At 46.7% G+C, this 19,341-nt stretch overlaps 1 protein-coding gene across 1 annotated transcript in view; it reads left to right on the top strand.

Moving 5' to 3' along the window:
- Nucleotides 1-4,254: 4,254 nt before the first annotated feature.
- The window catches only part of LOC146798057 (olfactomedin-4-like), an 88,171-nt gene continuing 73,084 nt past the window's right edge, over nt 4,255-19,341 (top strand). Inside the window, exon 1 of the mRNA XM_085627903.1 lies at nt 4,255-4,334. Coding sequence (XP_085484029.1) covers nt 4,278-4,334 — 57 coding nt within the window. The 5' untranslated portion in view covers nt 4,255-4,277. The remainder of the gene's footprint in view (nt 4,335-19,341) is intronic.

The raw sequence follows: 19,341 nt of genomic DNA, 5'->3' as shown, positions 1-19,341 counted from the left end.
CAAGAAGATGATGGACGGAGCACTGAAATTTTTCAAACACTCACCCCAAGTCACAGATCTGGGTTAAATCCATCATCTTCTTTAGCTCACTATGCTATCCCAGTTCAGACCCAGCCATATGCAAATCAGTATTGACCCTTTTCCTTATTGGAACAGTCCAGCCCGAACAGCCAAGCCAGGTCTTCCCTGGACCGGAAACAAGCATCCTGGATCTGGTTTCAGGGTAACACCCCTCATCAGCCAGGCTAGCTTGAATCCGTTGGGAAAGTGAGCAAGGGACCCAAGTCTGAGCACACCCAGCCAACTTAGGGCATACAAAGCAAACACAAGAAGATGATGGACGGAGCACAGAAACTTTTCAGACACTCACCCCCAATCACATATATGGGTTTAATCCATTATCTTCTTTAGCTCACTACGCCACCCCTGTTCAGACTCAGCCTATATGCAAATCAGTCTTGACCCTGTTCCTTATGGGAACAGTCCAGCCCTAGGATTTTAACCTATGAACTGCAATTAAAAAAAGGGGCTCTCTGACAGAAGCAGTAACCCACTGATCTATTTACATTGTATGCACTTTGTTATCTGCATGGTTCACCTGCTTTGCACCAGGCATTTTAACCTCCTGCACTACTTTATGATGATTCAAAACTTAGACTATTAAAAAGTCTGATCTCGCTGCAGCAGGCCCATCAATCGCAAAAGTTATCTTGACATTTTTATGGTTGCCTGAAAATTGCTGGAGGCAAGGAACACAGCAGCAGGTACTTTTAAAACTGTATTGGACTTGAAAGCAAAGCGCTCATCTAAAGACTGCAGGGGTGCCATTTTAAAGTCAGCAGCCGGTGCGGTGGCACCAATCGCACCACCCTAGAGCTGCCTCTGACTTTACGCCTGCACAGTCTCCACACTCGTGGTGGAGACTCCACACACAAAAAGAGAGGACTGTCCTATCTTTTATGTGTGGAGTCTCCTTCGTGAGTGCGGAGACTCTACAGGTGTAAAGTTACTACTCTTAACATACCTTTGTGAATATGATTTTGTTTTTTTAACTTACCGAAAAGTGTACTTGTACCTTCATGAATCAGGCACTAAGTATATACACAGGCATTCTCAAAGACATGCACGCAATGACACACTTTATCTGAGTAAACTTTAAGGGTAATTTACGTACATGAATCAAAATGAGTGGATTATGATAACAAAAGAAACCCAACACATTATATTAGAGGAAATGCTCATAGAATGGATATTAAACTCGTCATTAGAAAGCACAACTAGGCAGTTTAATAATACACTGAACGGCGATGCACTGATCGCCATTCACTAACATCTTCCCAGAGACAGTAATGTTGCAGGGAGCAGAGGCTTACAAGGTGCAAAACAGTTGGCTGTCTCCAAGGATAACATCCTGGTGCATGGAAAGGAGAAAGGGAACATAACAAAATACTGATGGAAGATTTGAAGAGACTTGAAAAAGTGGCCTTGAGGGTAAGAGGGAAAAGTGCACATTGTATGTGGTAACATTGACCTATCTAGAAGATACCATCTCTGGTGAAAGCATCAGTCATAAACTTTTTCTGGCAGAGTCCATTTTCAAGGCACCCTTTCCTAAGAACAAGTAGCATAAAAACTGTCCAGATATACTCAATGTTTGCTCATAAACGTACTTGTATAGTATATTCATTAAGATATGAATTTTCAAAGGACTGTTTGGATACGTTTGATGCAGCCCAAAGGGATATGGGGAAAATGGCCTTTCTCTGAGCATAGATGAACAACACTGCTGACAACAGATGCCAGTCTGATGGACTGGGTGCTGCAATTTCCCAAATAAAAGATGGAGCAAGAGAGACTAGTATAATTTGCTCCTCGTGCTCATAAAGGAATAGAAGCCAACTACTCAGTGACAGAGCAAGAGTCACATGCCAGTTTCAGGGCAATTCATCATTTAGCATTGCTCCTCCTTGGCATACCTTTCGTTGTCAGGAGTGATAATTAACCCTTGATTAACATGGTGTCATGCAAATGGAGTGAGAGAGTCACACCATGAATCAGCAGGTGGACAGAGGAAGTTAGGGAGTTCATGTTTGTAGTGGAATGTTTACTCAGGTTAAATGCTAAGGCGGCTTACTGTTTTTCTAGTTTGTCTTGTGAAGATCAAATGAAGGAAGATGAGTGCTTTTCTGTCAGACCTGGAAAGGTACTGTTGGACTGTAAGTAATTAGTTTTTTACAGGTAATGATGAATTGTACAGGAGAGACAAATGGGTTCTTGGATGGATCAAGTGGTAGAGAAAGTGGTGATGAAATTTGCTGTGAGCGAAGAGTGACAAATGTAAAATCATAAGGGATGCTCCTCTCTCGATAGTTTAGGTTCTGGATGCACCACGGTGCACACCTTTGATCTGTTGCAACCCTTTTTAATGTTTGAGATGCTGCTGGTGAATTAAGTGACCAAATGGGCCACACTAAGATATTGGAGTATTGGAGCTCACGGAATTTGTTGCAGGATATGATCAAAGTCACTGTAACTGGCAATGGAGTACAATTTACTTCTAAAGAGACGCATGCGTTGAATAGGGCATCACTCATTTAAAGACTGTCTGTACTCTCCTCAGATGGGCAAAATGAACAGGTTGGTCAAATGTGGACAGAATAAACAGGTTGGTCAAATGCTGTCTGAAAAGTCACTAGAGCTAAGGACACTTTTGCATTGTGTTACGTTTCAACTGTGTGGGCTCACCATACTACGCTAAACAGTGTGACTGTTGTTTACCCTTTTCTTAACCTGAAAGATCAGTTGTCAGAGTCAAGATGGAACCCTTGTGGTTGAAGAGCGGAGAGAAGAGGCGTGTTGTTCAGAAGAACCGGATTTTCTAAAAAACTGGGCGATACTGGAAAAAGTTGCAAAGAATGATTTGATAACAACCACAAATTGAAGAGGGCATAATGGAGAGTGCTTGATATGATTCTCATGAACCAAGAGAGATTTGTGAAGTAGAGTGCTTTAGGGTTGTATTCAGGGGAACCATGGGCATTCGTGTTAAGAAAGGGAAGACAGTGGTGGATTGGGTGTAACAGGAGAGCTGCATCTGTGAACAGGGGAACATGGTGGCTTAAGAGGAACCAACGTGTGAGCAGGTTCAGAAACATTTAGAGGAGTTCTGTTTGGATGAATGATTATGCAACTTCAAGGGCTGGAGTCTTGTTCTTGCATGGGTTATTAGAGTGTTCCTGCTAAACACACATTAATGTCAATTGAGACATTATTTTTTGGTCATTTTATTCTCGCCTTATTGTGTGTATTCATACTGTGATCTTTGTAAATGCTTTTTTCATATTTGAGGTGCTTTGTGCATCATTTTCTTTCACCACAATTTCTTTGACTTTTCTATGTTTCAATATTATGTGAGGGGGGAGAGAGCAAGTGTTGTAGCTGGGAATGATGCGGGTATTGGATTCCACTGATGTCATGGGGCAAGATGGGAGCGAAGGATTAGACTCTAGACTGTGTCAGGTGGAGGGTACTGTCCAGGTCCCTGGTCCATGTGGTCTGATTTAACTTCCTAATAAAGATATCTTGGCCACAAATCGGTGTATTTCATTTTTCCAGAAGGTGCTGAGGGGAGAGACACATATTGGAAAGATATAGCTTAATCACCTAAAAGGGAATCCATGTGTTCGTCGGACCTGCACTGGCCCAAACATACTGATTATTAGATGTCGACATACAGTACTGATCAGGTAAAAGTTGGTGGGGCGAGAGGCTGAGAAAGGGAATCGGCTGGTAATTAGTTATATAGAATGAATGGTAGTGGATTCCTAGAGAGTACATGGCAGGTATAAACTGTGGATGGCCACAAAGTCAAGACGATATTCCATTTTAATACTAATTACATCTAAATGCTTCAAAATGGAGCGTCACTAGCTGAATAAGGCGGAGTATTTCTAAACACAAACCCCTCAAGACAGTTTCAAATAATCCACACCTGTTGCCTTTGCCAGTGCTTGTTGTTTTACAACCCATGACTGGGGATACAGGAGGATTAGGAAAGGGAGTTCTGAGCTTCTGCAGCTGGTGTCCTTATCTTATCGAGTGGATCCTGTTTGAAGGCAACAGCAGTAAAGTGGTCCTGCAATGTGCAAATATGTCATCTTCAGCTCCAGTTTCATCACGCACAAGAGATAACCTTGCTGGTCTTCTCCAAACCAAGGGCACTTCTATAAAAGGGTTTGGATGGCTACACTGGTTACATTTGAAAGGAAATAGGCAAGATGCTGCTGCTCGTCCTTTTAGCTGTGACCTTGGTGCAGGGGCAGATGCCTCCTTCGGTGAGTATTTATTTCGGTTTTCTCAGAGAAAGTCTTAAACATAGTATCATGCTCTTATTTTGATGGGTTGGAAGTTTAAGATCGATTGCTTATCATATATTAAATCCTGTTTTCCTATTGCAGGTAACAATAGCTAACAAAAAAAACCTATATTAATACACGTTTCATTTGCAAGTCATTCTTGGTAGGATCGAGAAAAAGAAAATTGTGCCATGCACCTTAGAAAATCGTAGTTGCATTTTAATAAAAAAAAAATGCACTTAAAATCCAAATTGTGTTGCTAGAGCCTTTATATTACAGAATGGTGAAGAACGTCACAAAACAACTGTAGATGTATTGAAAATCGGACAAATCTTGAATACAGTGATGATAAAATCGAACAAAAGTAAATCAAACTCAGCCAACCCACCTCAACTAATTTGCACCCAGCATAATGTTTAATATTTGGATTGTACAGATCAGCGCCATTGTAAACAATGCTACTTTCACCTGCCAATATTAGTCAGACTAATTTACACAAAGTTAAAAAAATTACATTAAATATAGCTCGCGTCTAAAACACTTCAAATCATTCGTGATTTTGTGGACATGAGTAAATTGGCGACAGGTAAAACCTTATGATATAAAGACGAAGTTACAAAAAAAATGGATTCATGTGTCCCAAACTTTACCAGATCAAAACTGACAATTTGATTATATTTTTAAGTTGAAATCTTTTTTTTTAATAACTGACCAACATAGTGCCATGCAATAACAAGAATTTGCAATGCAATCGGTCTCACATTTGTGAAAGTTAGGGCTATTAGAGTTGTATACGGTATTGTTCTTTTATTAGAGGAGTCTAGAGGACTAAGAATGAGGAATTGCCACTAGGAAGAGAGACACAGCTGCAGCATTACCTACAGGACTTAGAATGGGGAATTACCACTGGGACTAGAGAAGCAGCTGCTGCACTGGCTAGAGCAGAGGTCTTCAAACTTTTGTAGGTTGCGCCCCCCCAGCTGATTTTTTTACATGTTGGGCCCCCCCATCACTTGACAGATATTTCTGGAATCTGGTACACTACATAATCGACCGCCACGCGCATATCCCGGGCCATATCCAGCAAATAATGTTCAACACAATAAGAGTGTTTAGTAAACTGCAGGTTTGTGAGTGGGTGTGGTGAAATGACAGAGGCTTATTACACAGCTCAAAACACCATTTTCCAAGATAAAATGTGCGCAAATTCTTTTTACTAGGATGCTTTGTTTTACCCATGACATAGATTGATAATAACACCATCAACATAAATGTGACGGGTGTGCCTGTTTTTCGCCACAGAGACGGTCAATCTGTGTATGTATTTTTGCTACTGCCATTGTGCTCCACATCCAGTCTTGAACGGTACAAAGGGCCTCATGTAGGTACCTCAATACCGGTCGGTAACGGCTGAAAATCGGTAAATATCCTGTTACCGACCGGTATTGAGGCACTTGAGATGTAGGTGGCTGATTTCTGGATTCGGTATTTACCGAATCGGAATTTTAAGAAATCTGTAAAATACTGATTCGGTAAATTACCGAATCCAGAAATGCTATGTAAGGGGCACTCAAGTGAGTGCATTATTGGTGTCTGGATTCGTTATTTACCACCAACTACAAGTTGATGGTAAATGACGAATACCTTTCAAAAAGCATTTTTGTGCTATTTGTAAAGTGGCATGTATGTGCGCCACATGTGCACACATGCACGAATCAGGGGTGCAACAGGGTGTCAATGTGACACCCTGCCACCCATGATAATGCCTCCCCTATTACCGATTCGGTATTTACCGAATCGGTAATAGTAACTGGCTTCCCATTCATTCCTATGGGCCTCCAGGCCCATAGGAATGAATGGGAAGGGATGCATTATTACCGATTCGGTAAATACCGATTCATAAATACCGATATTTACCGAATCGGTAATAATTACCGATTATTTACCTACATACTATTTACCGATTCATAAATACCGAATCGGTAAAATTCGGTATTTATCAATCGGTAAATAGTATGTTACCTACATATGACCCTTAGTCTTTAATACTGCAAGTGCTGTGAACCCAATCTCACATAAATAGAACGAGGTGAAAGGCAAGAGAGTTTTGATAGCAGTTTCTCTCAAAGCTGAATATTTTGCAGACATTTTCAACCAAAACAGGGACTCAAAGGGAGAGAGTGTTGTCAGATTTTTCGAGCACTCCCTAGCTCAGAGTTGGAACATGAGAAACAAATCTTCTCTAGAAATCATTATAATGAGATAATTGCCCACCAACCATTTATGGATCCGAAGACAAAGTTGAAAGTCCACAGAGAGGGCGCTGAACGAAAACCTAATTGAGAATTCCTTAGTGGTGTTACAATAAGTTGCTTGGCTGAAGCAGTGAGGGTTTAGGACACGTCGGGCTTATGTTTAAAAAAAAATAGAACTAATAATAAATTAAAGATGTTGTCTATTTTACTTCAGAGCAATGTTGTCTGACAGACTTTGTGGTGGCAGGAACATGTTAAAGATTTTGGGTGCCCTGGGCCAAAATATTTTGGGGGTCCTTGTTCAGTACAGCTTTGAGTTTAAATGATTTTCTTTCAGCTCTGCCATACCCTCTTTAGCCAGGCTACTAATGGTGCAAAGGGACTATAGTCGAAATTCTAAAAGCGTTTACATCTAATATTCAGAGATTGTGATGTGTTTTCACTGTTGTAACAAAGCAGCAGCCCACTAATTTTACTGGAAAGCTGGATTGCAGTGCATGTAAATGTGTCCTTTTGTAATTTAGGACGAAAACCTTGATAGGGCACAACATGCCCATACTCCCAGCCAGGGCTGGCCCTAGCACTTGTAGCTCACAGTGAACCAGTCTTTTTTGGCGCACCCTCCCCCATTTCCTCCTTCTCCATGAATTCTCTCACTACCATTTACCAACGATGCACCTCATCTCTGTATAGCACCTTTCTGGCAACCATATCATTTGTTTTATAGCACTATTCATTGTTTACTCACACCCAGTTCTTTGATCTGCATGGTACAAATTCTTTGTAGCAGGCACATTTAACCTCTGCGCTGTGTGGGTGGCAGGAGTGCCCATGTGATTGCACAGTGAGCCATGCAACAGTGTGAGAGTAGGTTAAGAGGAGTGACTGCAGGGTGAGTGAGGTGACCATATGAATTTGGGTGCGGATGTAAGTGCAGAGTGGGGCAAATTAATGTATGGTTAGTGGTGGGCTTATGTGAGTGAGATTACAGATTGAGCAGTGAGGGGGACAGGTGAGTGAAGTGTCACATGAGTGCAGGCTGGGTAGTGTGCTCCTGTGACTGCAGGGTGAGGTACAGGGTGAACAGCGCAAGTGCATTGTGAGCGCAGAGTGACCACTGTGAGTGCAGGGTAAGTGGGTGAATGGTGTGAGTGCATCAGGATCAGTGTGAATGCATTGTGATCGCTGTGAGTGCAGGGTGAGAGTGAAAGTGAAGGGCGAGAATGAGGAGTGAGTTGTCTGAATGCAAGGTGCAATCCCAGCACTTGAAGTAATTCAGTATGTTATTGACGGCAGCGTAGGGTTTTAAATGTGTTAAACTATTGCTATTATGGCAGTAACCAGGGATCAGGGTGGAGGAAATAAATAATGTGCTGATCCTGCAACAAACTCCTAGTCTTGTGATTAGGGTTGCCAGCTCATTATTTTGTTGTCCCAGGCGGTACAAAAATAAGCAGTCACCTAAAGCTGTATTTCAGCACTTGTCTGTGCATACTTTGATCAGCAAATATAAATGTAAATCACTTTTAATTGGGTACTAAGGCTGCCTGAATGATCTATGACTGATAATAAAAGGGCACAAAGACAAAAAGTCAGATTACAAATTAATACATACTTCTTTATTTATAACCATATTTAGTGTCAAGACAAGCAAGCAATATGCAGGCTGTTTAAACAACACATGGCTGGCTGGCATTTTGCGCGCCTGCCTGTGTAGTTTTAAAAGAAACTTTGTCTCTTTTCAGGGAAAAGCTAACCTTCCCAGGAAAGGGTTAATTCATAGAGCTGAAATGCTTCAGCTACAGTGGGAGGCAGGACATCCAGTGGCGTCACTAGGGTTGGTGTCACCCGGTGCGGGTAACTCATGGTTTCACCCCCTCACGACTTACCGCATGGACCTCCTCCGCCCGAGTCCGCCAGTGGACATAGTTGGCAAATAGCGGGACCATACAGAATCCTTAGTAACGTTTGTAAATGTAGGTTCTATATTTACAAAATGTGCCTGTTAACAACAGTGTGATAATGATTCATTAATCAGGTTGTACAGTGGGCTACCTGCTAGTCAACAGTTTATTGGAATTTATAATATCATAGGTATGGTACTTTTTACTGGTGTGGTGTTCCCACTATCCAGCAACACGATATATCAGTGGTCGAAGTGGGGGAAAAAAAGTAGGGGAACTGTGGGCGGAGAATCAGAGGGCGGGAATAACCCAAGGATTGGATCAGTGGGCAGAGCCAGAGGCGTGGCCAGAATGAGCAAACATCCCAATTTTTTGTATTTGTTTGGTTTCACTGCCCAGTTTTATCAACCAATGATACACATGATTATTTAAGGTTATAATGAGTTATTGACAGTAAAATGTGTTCACAAAGTGGGATATGCTTCTAATCACAGAATGTCCCCAAATACGATAAAATGTGGAAGCACAAGCCATTTGTCTCCGAGCAATGGAGTTTCTGTCATCAGCACTTCTTCCTTTTCCAAAACAGCAGTTCAAACATGAATGGCTAAAAATCCTAGTTTGCAAATGTTTTCTAAATAATAATGGCTCTGCCATATTTTCCTCATAATGCAAGATCTGCAGCATGATCTGACCATTTAAACTAATAAATTGTAGCTCAAACGTATCAAAAGTTAATAAAAAATGGGACTTGTGTTGCTGCGAAGTAGATGACAGTTAATAGCTCACTGTTCTATGTTAGGATTTCAATTTATAAACCGCAAGTAACAAAAGGATCTCTCTGACAAAAGCAGTAGCCCACTGGCCTATTTACATTATGTGCACTTTGTGATCTGCATGGTACATGTTCTTTGCAGCAGGTACATTAACCCTCTGAGCTACCTTTCCATGAGTCAAATCTTCCATTAGACAAAATTCCGATCTCTCTCTAGGAAGAACATTAATCACCAGAGTCATCATGACATTTTTATTGTTACCAAAAATTACTGGAGGCCAGGAAGGAGGCAGCAAGCGCTTTTAGAACCATAATATACTTGCAAAAATGAAGCCTCCACCTAAAGTGAGCACCTGGTGTGGTCACACCGGTTGCATTGCCCTAGAGCTGGCCCTTCTCAAGGGTCCTGTGATCTCAGTGACAGGGTCACTGTTCTAGGGTGTACTGCTTCATAGGCCTGCCCGCAAGACTGGAGGTGAACTTCAGTATGACTAGTGGTGGACAAGCCTTGAAGGTTAACCTACACTTGTCATGCTAGGGTCCACCTGTTGGTGCTACGACACCGGGGCTTCTAAAGTCTTGCGAAGCCTTCTAAGGTCTAGCATGAGATAGTGCTCTCTCAGGAGAGTGGTCTGGCGGACTGGTTATTAAGGCTGAACCTGGTTCCCCAGTTCCATATTCAGCAGCTCTGGCCATAGTGCCACACCCTCTCCCCCACAGAGCACCATACTGCCCCACTGAGAAAAACCCAGACTGCCTTCAACTACAACCCAATTGTTGCCAGCTATGAACACCTGGATGCGGCTCAATTTAAATTACGCACTGGGCAAGAGCAATATGTGGCCTACAAAAAAAAGTGACAGCATCCTGGAAAAAGCAAACAATCATAGGGAATGCAAAATTTTGCAAACCATGTGAAATGTAAGCAGGAACAACATGGTTACCTTAACACTTTTACACTCACTGTTCTGAAATCAGTGAGTGCTTTTGCCTGAAAAGTTAAGGACATGACAACAGGGCCCTGAATAGACCCATTTCAATGGCCATTGCTTATATCCTTACAAAACGTAAGCAGTATGGTAAAAAAAGACATCATCCCTAGATACAGAGCAGCAGTACAAATTTTTTTTTCAATCCTCACATTGCAGTACCTCCAGGATTGGTGCACTAGTTCCAAGCCCAGGAAAACAAAGCCAAGACAACAAAAATAGCGCTTCACTGGCAAACTCTGTAAAAGTGGCCCTAATGTGTTTGGGTGTGAATAAAATCAATCTGGACAGTTTGCTACCACTCTGTCTTACTTTATTTAATTATTTATTTTTCATATTTTTAAACTTTCATTCCCGATGCTGAATTTTGGAATTAAATGTCAGAAAAATACGACATTGATTTCCAGCAAAAGTGATTTTCTTTTTTGGATGCATTTCACAGGGAAGCAAATAAAAGAAAGGAGAGAGGACAGTGCGCACTGCGCACAGGCACCTCCTCCTCCTAAAAGGTTAGGTTGCTCTGCGCACACCAGCCCTGTTGGTGTCACCCCATGTGAGGGTGTCACCCGGTGCGGTCCGCACCCCCCGCACCCCCATAGTGACGCCGCTGAGGACATCTCCTCTGCTTAAACTGAAAGCAAACCAACAGACAGTCATTTTAGCTGCATTGAGAGGCAAGGAGTCTCCTCCACTATGAAATGAAATCAAACGCGAAGGAACAGGACTGTCTGTTAGTTTGCGTTTGGTTTCATAGCAGAAGAGACTACTTGCCTCCCACTGCAGCTGAAATGAATGTCTGTTACTTGCTTTCGGTTTTAACAGCTGAAGCATTTCAACTCCCTCCTGGGACAGTTAACAAGACAAAAGCTTGGGCACGTCGCGCCCCATCGATTTACCCTCCCTCCCCCCTCCAACCATACCGGAGTGCTCTAAGAAGACTTGCAACGCAGGGAACAAAGGTACGATTAGAGTGGAGTGCGCGCCCCCCCTGAGATGGTGTTGCGCCCCCCCAGGGGGGCGCGCCCCACAGATTGAAGAACTCTGGGCAAGAGGATTTAGAATGAGAAATTACTGACTGGACCAGAGATGCAGCTAGCAGCACTGTGTAGAGAACTCAGAATGAGGAATTACTGGCAGGACCAAAGAAGCAGCTGCAGCACTGCCTAAAGGTCTTAAAATGTGGGAAATACGGACGGTACCAGAGAAGCAGCTGCAGCACTGTCTAGAGGACTTAGAATGAGGAATTACCGATGAGACTAGAGAAGTAACTAACAGCACTGTCTAGAGGATTTAGAATGGGGAATTACCGACAGAAACAGAGAAGCACCTAGCTGCACTGCCAAGAGGACTAAGAATGAGAAATTACATATTGGACCAGGGCAGAAGCTAGCAGCACTGTCTGAAAGACTTAGAAATTGAATTACCAACAGGACCTGAGTAGCAGCTAGCAGCACTGTCTGGAAGACTCAGGAGGAGGAAATACCACTGAGAATAGAGAAGCAGCTGCAGCACTGTCTAGAGGACTTAGAATAAGGAATTACCAATTAGACCAGAGAAGCAGCTGCAGCACTGTCTAAAGGACTTATAATGAGGAATTACAGATGAGATTGGAGTAGCAGCTAGCAGCACTGTTTAGAGGACTTAGAATGAGAAATAAAAGATTTTATCAGGATAGAAGCTAGCAGCACTGTCAGAAAGACTTAGAAATAGGAATTACCGACAGGAACAGAGTAGCAGCTAGCAGCACTGTCTAGAGGAGTTAGAATGAGGAATTACAGACGAGATCAGAGTAGCAGCTAGCAGCACTGTCTGGAAGTCTTAGAAGGAGGAAATACCACTGACTATAGAGAAGCAGCTGCAGCACTGTCTAGAAGCCTTAGAATGAGGAATTATCAACTGGACCAGAGAAGCAGCTAGCAGAAGCTGTGTAGAGGACTTAGAATGTGCCTAGTATTTGTATGTATGTATTTGCATTTATAAAGCGCACTGTAACCCTATGGGCATCCTGGCGCTAAGACACAGTAAAAGAGGTCAAACACAAACAATAAACTGAGCCGGTCAGCTGGTTGCGCTCTAGGAAAGAGCCAGGTCTTAACTTGCTTGCGGAACAGCAGCAATGCCTGTATTTGTCTCAATTCCAGGGGAAGACTGTTCAGCAAGCGCACGGCTGCTACGCCGAACGCTCGCCCACCCATAGTAGATCTTTTTATCCTTCAGATCATTACCAAATTAGCTGCCGAAGAGCGCAGGCTACGTGCAGGTACATACCAACTAAACCTACGTTGAAGCGGTTTAGGTCCCATCCCAAGGAGTGCTTTAAAAGCAATACACAAGGACTTGAACAGTATCCTTTGTCTCACCGGGAGCCAATGCAGCTCAGCTAATGCCTGAGAGGTTGATGATCTACGTGTTCTCATTAAAACAAGCTTTGCTGTTGCTGCCTGAATGCTCTGGAGCCGCGAGACCAAATAGCCCGGAGACTCCAGCAGTAAAGCATTGCAATAGTCCAGGCGGCTGAGAACAACACACCTGGCCACTGTGCCTCTTACCGTAGGTGGCAGAAGTGGTAACACCTTACGGAGACCTCTAATGAGCATGTAGCAATTGTTAACTGCTTTGTTTACATGTGATTCCAGGTGGAGCTTCTCGTTAAAGCTGACCCCCAGATTGCACACTGTTCTCACGGGTACCAGAGGTGCATCTGTAGGCAATAGAATGGCATGGTTAACCATGTTGAATGCGGCGGACAGGTCCAACAGTATCAGCGTCGCAGACTGTCCCCTGTCCGCACGCATCCGAAGATTATCCAACACGGTGACCAATGCGGTCTCAGTCCCATGACCAGGCCGGAAACGAAACTGATCTTCCCCCAGCTTATTATTACCTTCCAGGAAACCGGAAAGCGCTTGGCTCACCAAGCGTTCCACTATCTTTACTGGATATGGTAAAAGGGAGATTGGTCTGTAGTTCCCGTAACAGGTAGGGTCCAATGAAGATTTTTTTAGGAGAGGTGAGACTATCGCTTCCTTCCAACAGGACGGAACCACTCCACTGCTAAGAGATTGGTTACACATCTGACCCAGCAATATTAGCCTCCCCTACCAACCACAGTCCTAGAGGGCAGTTCTACTACAATGCTGCATAGTAGGTCCTCAGGAGCATTTTTATCAATAGTGTAGCAGGTGCAGTGGCATCATGGCCCTGGGTATTGGGGGGCCACTGCACGACCCCAAAAATTATTATCTTGTATTAAACATTCAGGTGGTAGGAGAGGTCAGCTTTCTTGCTTGCACTAGTGCCATCCGTGACACTTTCTACGCCACTCAAAGTTTCTCATATTACAAAATTAACAAAGAGGCAATGATTGCATTGTGAGGTCTTTTGGTTTCTGGTCGGTAAATGAAGTGCAAAGCACGTGCACAAGTTGCAGTGCCTACTTCTTACAGTCACAAAAAACAGCTATTGGCCATGGTCGTCTATGATAATTTGTCAACAATAACTGTGGACACCATTTACTGTACATCAGACATGACGCCAGACAATGGAAAGTAGAAAGCTGAATGGAAAATATGCAATACAGGAAAGGGTGGGATGGTGGGGAACACGACACAGGAGGGGGTACGAGCGATGGGGCAAGAAGCAATGACAGGAGCTAGGCACCCGGGGGCAAGTGGGGGTGGATAAAGGGATGACAAAAAAAAGAGTGCTATGAAGAGCCCTGCGCTGCCCACTTCATAGTGCTTTTTTTGACCTTCTGTTGGGAGAGTAAACAGAGAGGAGGGTTGTGAGGGCGAGAAGAAACAGGGGCAGCAGTGCTGGGGAGACAAGAAACAGGGGATGGCAGCAGAAGTATGGTGCAGGCAGGAAGGGGCACCAGACGGGAGAGCAGGACTTGAATGACAGGGTTTGGCACGGCAGAAGTGTGGAAGTTACCATAGTTTTTTGGTTAAAGGTGCATTAGGAGAGGGGTGCAGATACACAGCAGCAGCAGGTCGAAAGATGATCAGAATACTGGCAGCCACAGAAAGCTGCAAGCAGGAAGTGCCAAAACACACAATGAGGCGAGGGATTCGCCTTCACAAAGACAGGGGGCATATTATCAAGGAAACGCGATAAACATTGCATTTCCCGCTTTGCGCGAATCTGTGTAACGCTGCGTATCGCAGGATTTAATCGCCGAGATATCGCGTTATTTTCAACGTATATCTCTACAGCGATAATAAATCCTGCGATAGCGGCGAATTCCACAGACATCGCTGGAAATCCAGCGTGAAAACGGAAGCGATAAGCCCATCCTTGGTAATAGGTAGATCTTGCCTCAGCCGTACAATCCACTTGCCATGATAAGTATTACTAAGTCAGGTCCAAACCTGGCGTTACAAACCTGCAATAAGCGCGGTTAATGCGGTTAGTTTCATCGCATCGCGAGATTGCTCGAGGCTTGCTAATATCGTGCAAGAACCACACTCCACGCTGTTACTTGAAGCGTAAAAGGCCATTTTATTAGGACATGGTTGCAATCATTTAGACTTTATTCGACAGTACATAAATGCAATAAATATACTTTCCCCAACCCATACCGACTCATTCTCCTTTCATCCATTCTCAAAACCATCTCACCTGTTAGACTCTTCCCCCATTCATTCGGTGACCTCCTTCCTCTCCCCATCACTTGCCCTCCAAGCATCCTCAGTGTAATTTCCTTCATTGGTCATTGCTTCCCGCGCCCGCTATCAGTCACCTGTGTACCGTTCTCCCCTCCCGAGGGGTGGATCCGCCCGTATGTGACTACCCACCCCTCCAAAGTACCGCGACGCCTCTACTCTGCAACCCTGCCCTAAACTGGCACGCTCAGCCCAAAATCTATCCCCACCCTTCGCCTAATGTCTGTAGGGTGGGTGGGCGGACAAACTTTTTTCTCCCCCCGGTGGTGCTCAGGTGTCAGGAAGAGGCCGAATACTCCTCTCCTGACACCTATATACCCTCCCAACTCCCGCCCATCTCCTTCCTATGATCCCACCCCCACCATGTCCTTCCGGTCCTTGCGCGAATTCCCCGGGGGAAGACTGGTCTGCGACCTTCACTTCCCCCGGGGCCCGCATCGCGCAAGAACCACACTCCACGCTGTTACTTGAAGCGTAAAAGGCCATTTTATTAGGACATGGTTGCAATCATTTAGACTTTATTCGACAGTACATAAATGCAATAAATATACTTTCCCCAACCCATACCGACTCATTCTCCTTTCATCATTCTCAAAACCATCTCACCTGTTAGACTCTTCCCCCATTCACTCGGTGACCTCCTTCCTCTCCCCATCACTTGCCCTCCAAGCATCCTCAGTGTAATTTCCTTCATTGGTCATTGCTTCCCGCGCCCGCTATCAGTCACCTGTGTACCGTTCTCCCCTCCCGAGGGGTGGATCCGCCCGTATGTGACTACCCACCCCTCCAAAGTACCGCCAACCAGGGAAACCCCCGGAGGGCGGTTCCCTGCCCCACCCCCAGTTCTAGTGCGCCTTTCGCCTCCATCCCGTCTACCTTGCGGCACCCTGTGGATGACCCCCCATCCCCTAAAACCTGCATCCCGTACAACGTTCTCTCTCGCCAGGACACCCCAGACTGCGAAAGGCGCACCTAGTCGAAGTAGGACCACCGGTCCCCCCAGGTTGCCCATCCTAACGCTCTAGACACCAGGTGGATGACCATCCACCCCTGAAACTATGTCCTGCGGCAACCAGCAGCTTTTTCCACACGAACCCCGCCCGTGACAAAATTGTACCATCGCAAACAACCACCTGTCTTTCTTCCCTCCGTCTCCTTAACCGCGGACCGTCCCCCTGTAATCCTGGTCCATCGCCCCCAAACTCCCTTCTTGGCAAGGCCCCGTCGGTGGATGACCATCCACCCGTACAGCCAGTATCCGTTGTAATCCAGTAACCTTCCAGCCAATCCCCCAACCCTGAAGAGCGTCCCAGCCCCAACGAGACCGCCTGTGCCTCGTCCAATAGTCCCATTACCTGTGGGCCGTACCCCCGTAAGCATTTCCGACAGTCCTCAAAATCCATCCTCTGCCAGGCACCCTCGGTGGCCTATCATGCACCCATACAGCCAGCGCACCTTTCCGACAAGGTACATTTCCAGGGCAATCCAGCCATGAAAAATGCTCCATCCCAAAACCAACCGTCCCCTCAAACAGTCCCCCCGACCTGTGGGCTAGTAGCCGTAAAGCATGTTTAACCGCCCCCACAAAAGTTCCTCCTCTGCAATGCACCATCGGTGGATGCCCATCCATCCTTACTCCAGTGTCCCTCGTAAACCAAGAAACATGTCCAGGAGCCTTCCCATCCATGAAAGCGCCCCCCCCTCCCCAACCAGGCCACCAGTGTCCCCCAAACAGCCTCATTCACTGCAGCCTGACTCCTTGTAAGCATGATAGACATCCCCCAGAGACCCGCCATTGCACTGCGCAGTGCTGCTTCCTAACCCGCTTCCCAAGTTCCTCGTCATTGAACCATATCCCTAGCCAAGTCTCTTGGAATAAACCAGACCTGCCCTGTTCCGAAGAACCTTCTCCCCAATGCTTTTGCTTGTAGTGGAGCCATTTCCCATATCGTATGGCACAGTCACCCACTGGCCGCCACGCTCACCCCGAGTCAATTCCCCCGTTCCCCCACAATCAAACATACATCCCAAATGACTGCGTTCCCCCTGCCAGATGACATCCGTACACCCGCTATGTCACCTCTGGTGCTGCCCAACGTTCAGGAGAGTGTCCGCCTGTCCATGCGACCACACTGGATCCCAGGCCACTACCCCTACCTGCAGTAGAAAAAGAATAATTAGTCCCGCAAGTATTATGTTCCTGTCCTTTCCATCCCCAATCTCTCCAAAACCCTCGCCCAAACCCTTCTATTCCCTACAACGGCACCACACACCCTCCTATGCTGCCATCTCCCCAATCTCCGACTTCCCCCCGCCACCCCCGAACAGCCCTCCTGCTGACACCGCTGTGCCCGCCCTCAGGCGTAAGATTTGTGCCACTCCGTAAAGGAGCCACTTCCCGTCGGCCCCAGTCCTCGAACGAAACCGAAACAGCCTGTAGCGCCGTTAAACTACCATCCACATTTGGCAACCCCAAATCCCCAGCCATAGGCCTCCCTTCGCTTACCACCAATCACTGGTGCCTCATTCCCCCCCCCCTGCGCTCCCCCTCACCACAGCCACTGCGCCCATGTCCGCTGCCCCACCGGTACCTCGTCATCTCGTCTCTTGTGCCCTGCACTATCATACTCCCAGATGCCCCCGACGAAATCGCCATATTTTCAGTGGTGTTACGACACGACCACCGTGTGTTGGCTCCTCGCCCCTGACACGTAACACATCCCCTGATGTGGAAAGAAGAGTGTGACAGTTACCACCTTACGACACCGACAGCATGTGCGGAACTCGAACCCCTGTCCTGCGAGATCCTTCACAATTGTAGGCACAAGACTTACCATTGAGACACAGGTCCTGGCCCCCTTACCTAAACTGCGCCCTGCAAGTCCGAATCCCTGCTTCCAACTTATTGCCAGCTACAACCCTGGTGACGATCCCCAAACGCATCGTGCAGTGCCCGAAAAACCCCCGACCCCGTCCGGTTAACTCACGCAGCGGACCCAGCCTTCCCCGTCTCCTCCGCTACCCCTCCGGCGCACCCCCGCAGCCCTTTACTGCGACGCCTACCGAGAGGTGAATATCTTACCAAGTGGCCCACGAACTACCTCCACCAGTCCCCATGCAAGTCCCCACCAGCAGAACACTGCCCTCGTCACGCCTCGCGACCCTCGCGCGCCATATACTGAGGCCCCCCCAGGCCCCTGCCTACCCTGCATGTATCACCACCGAACTCCCCTGCTGCCTCCGCTGCGCGTCAGTCAGGCCCCGAGTTCACCAGGCCCCCAGCATCGTCCCCACCGTACTGAAGGACTACCATTGCAGACACAGAGGAATGAGCACCCGGTGCCAACCAGGGCGTGAAACCTAAGCTTCCAAGTACAACTCCAAGACATTCAACCACCTCCTTCATTTACCTGAGCATCCGTCCAGGACCTCCTCTGCCAAAACGGAGCAGCCATCCCCCTTGGATCTCCTTGCCCCCCGCTCCGACTGCGGCCGCACTCGCCTGAAACAAACAACAAAATGGACTGGTTACCTGCCCACACCCCCCCCCCTTCCAGGGCAATCCCCCACTCCAAGGTCCATTGGCGACATACCAATCCTTGCATGTATCACCCCCGAACACCCCTGCGGACCAGCTATGCGTCACATGGGCCCTGGGTTCCCCAGGCCTCCAGCATTGTCCCAACCTTATTGAAGGAAATACCATTGCCTACACTCAGAAAATGAGCACCCGGTGACAACCAGGGCGTGGACACGGTATCGGCAACGTACGACCAAGACTTAAACCCCCCCCAGACATTTACCTGAGCGTCCGTCCAGGACCTCCACCTCCAGCCCGGGGCTCCTTGCCCCTGCCCCGTCCGAGGCCGCACTCGCCTGAAACAAACAACAGAATGGACTGGTTACCTGCACACCCCCCCCCCCCCTCCAGGGCAATCACCCCGCTCCCAGGCCCCATTGGCGCCGTACCAATCCTCGTATGCATCACCACCGAACTCCCCCACTGACCAGCTGTGCGTCACGTGGGCCCTGGGATCCCCTGGCCTCCAGCATTGTCCCAACCACAGTGAAGGAAATACCATTGCCTAAACTGAGAAATGGAGCACCCGGTGACAACCAGGGCGTAGACACGGTATCGGCCAAGTACGACACCAAGACTTAAACCCCCCCCAGTCATTTACCTGAGCATCCGTACAGGACCTCCTCCTCCAGACCAGAGCTCCTTGCCCCTGCGCCGCCGAAAGGCCGCACTCGCCTGAAACAAATAACAAATGGACTGGTTACCTCGCTCCCCCCTCCCTCCAGGGCAATCCCCCACTCCAAGGCCCCATTGGCGACGTACCAATCCTTGCAGGTATCACCACCGAACTCCCCCGCTGACCAGCTGTGCGTCATGTGG

The sequence above is a fragment of the Triturus cristatus genome, chromosome 9 (assembly GCF_964204655.1).
Source record: "Triturus cristatus chromosome 9, aTriCri1.1, whole genome shotgun sequence".
Taxonomy (NCBI): Eukaryota; Metazoa; Chordata; class Amphibia; order Caudata; family Salamandridae; genus Triturus; species Triturus cristatus.
This window is presented reverse-complemented; position numbering and strand designations above follow the sequence as displayed.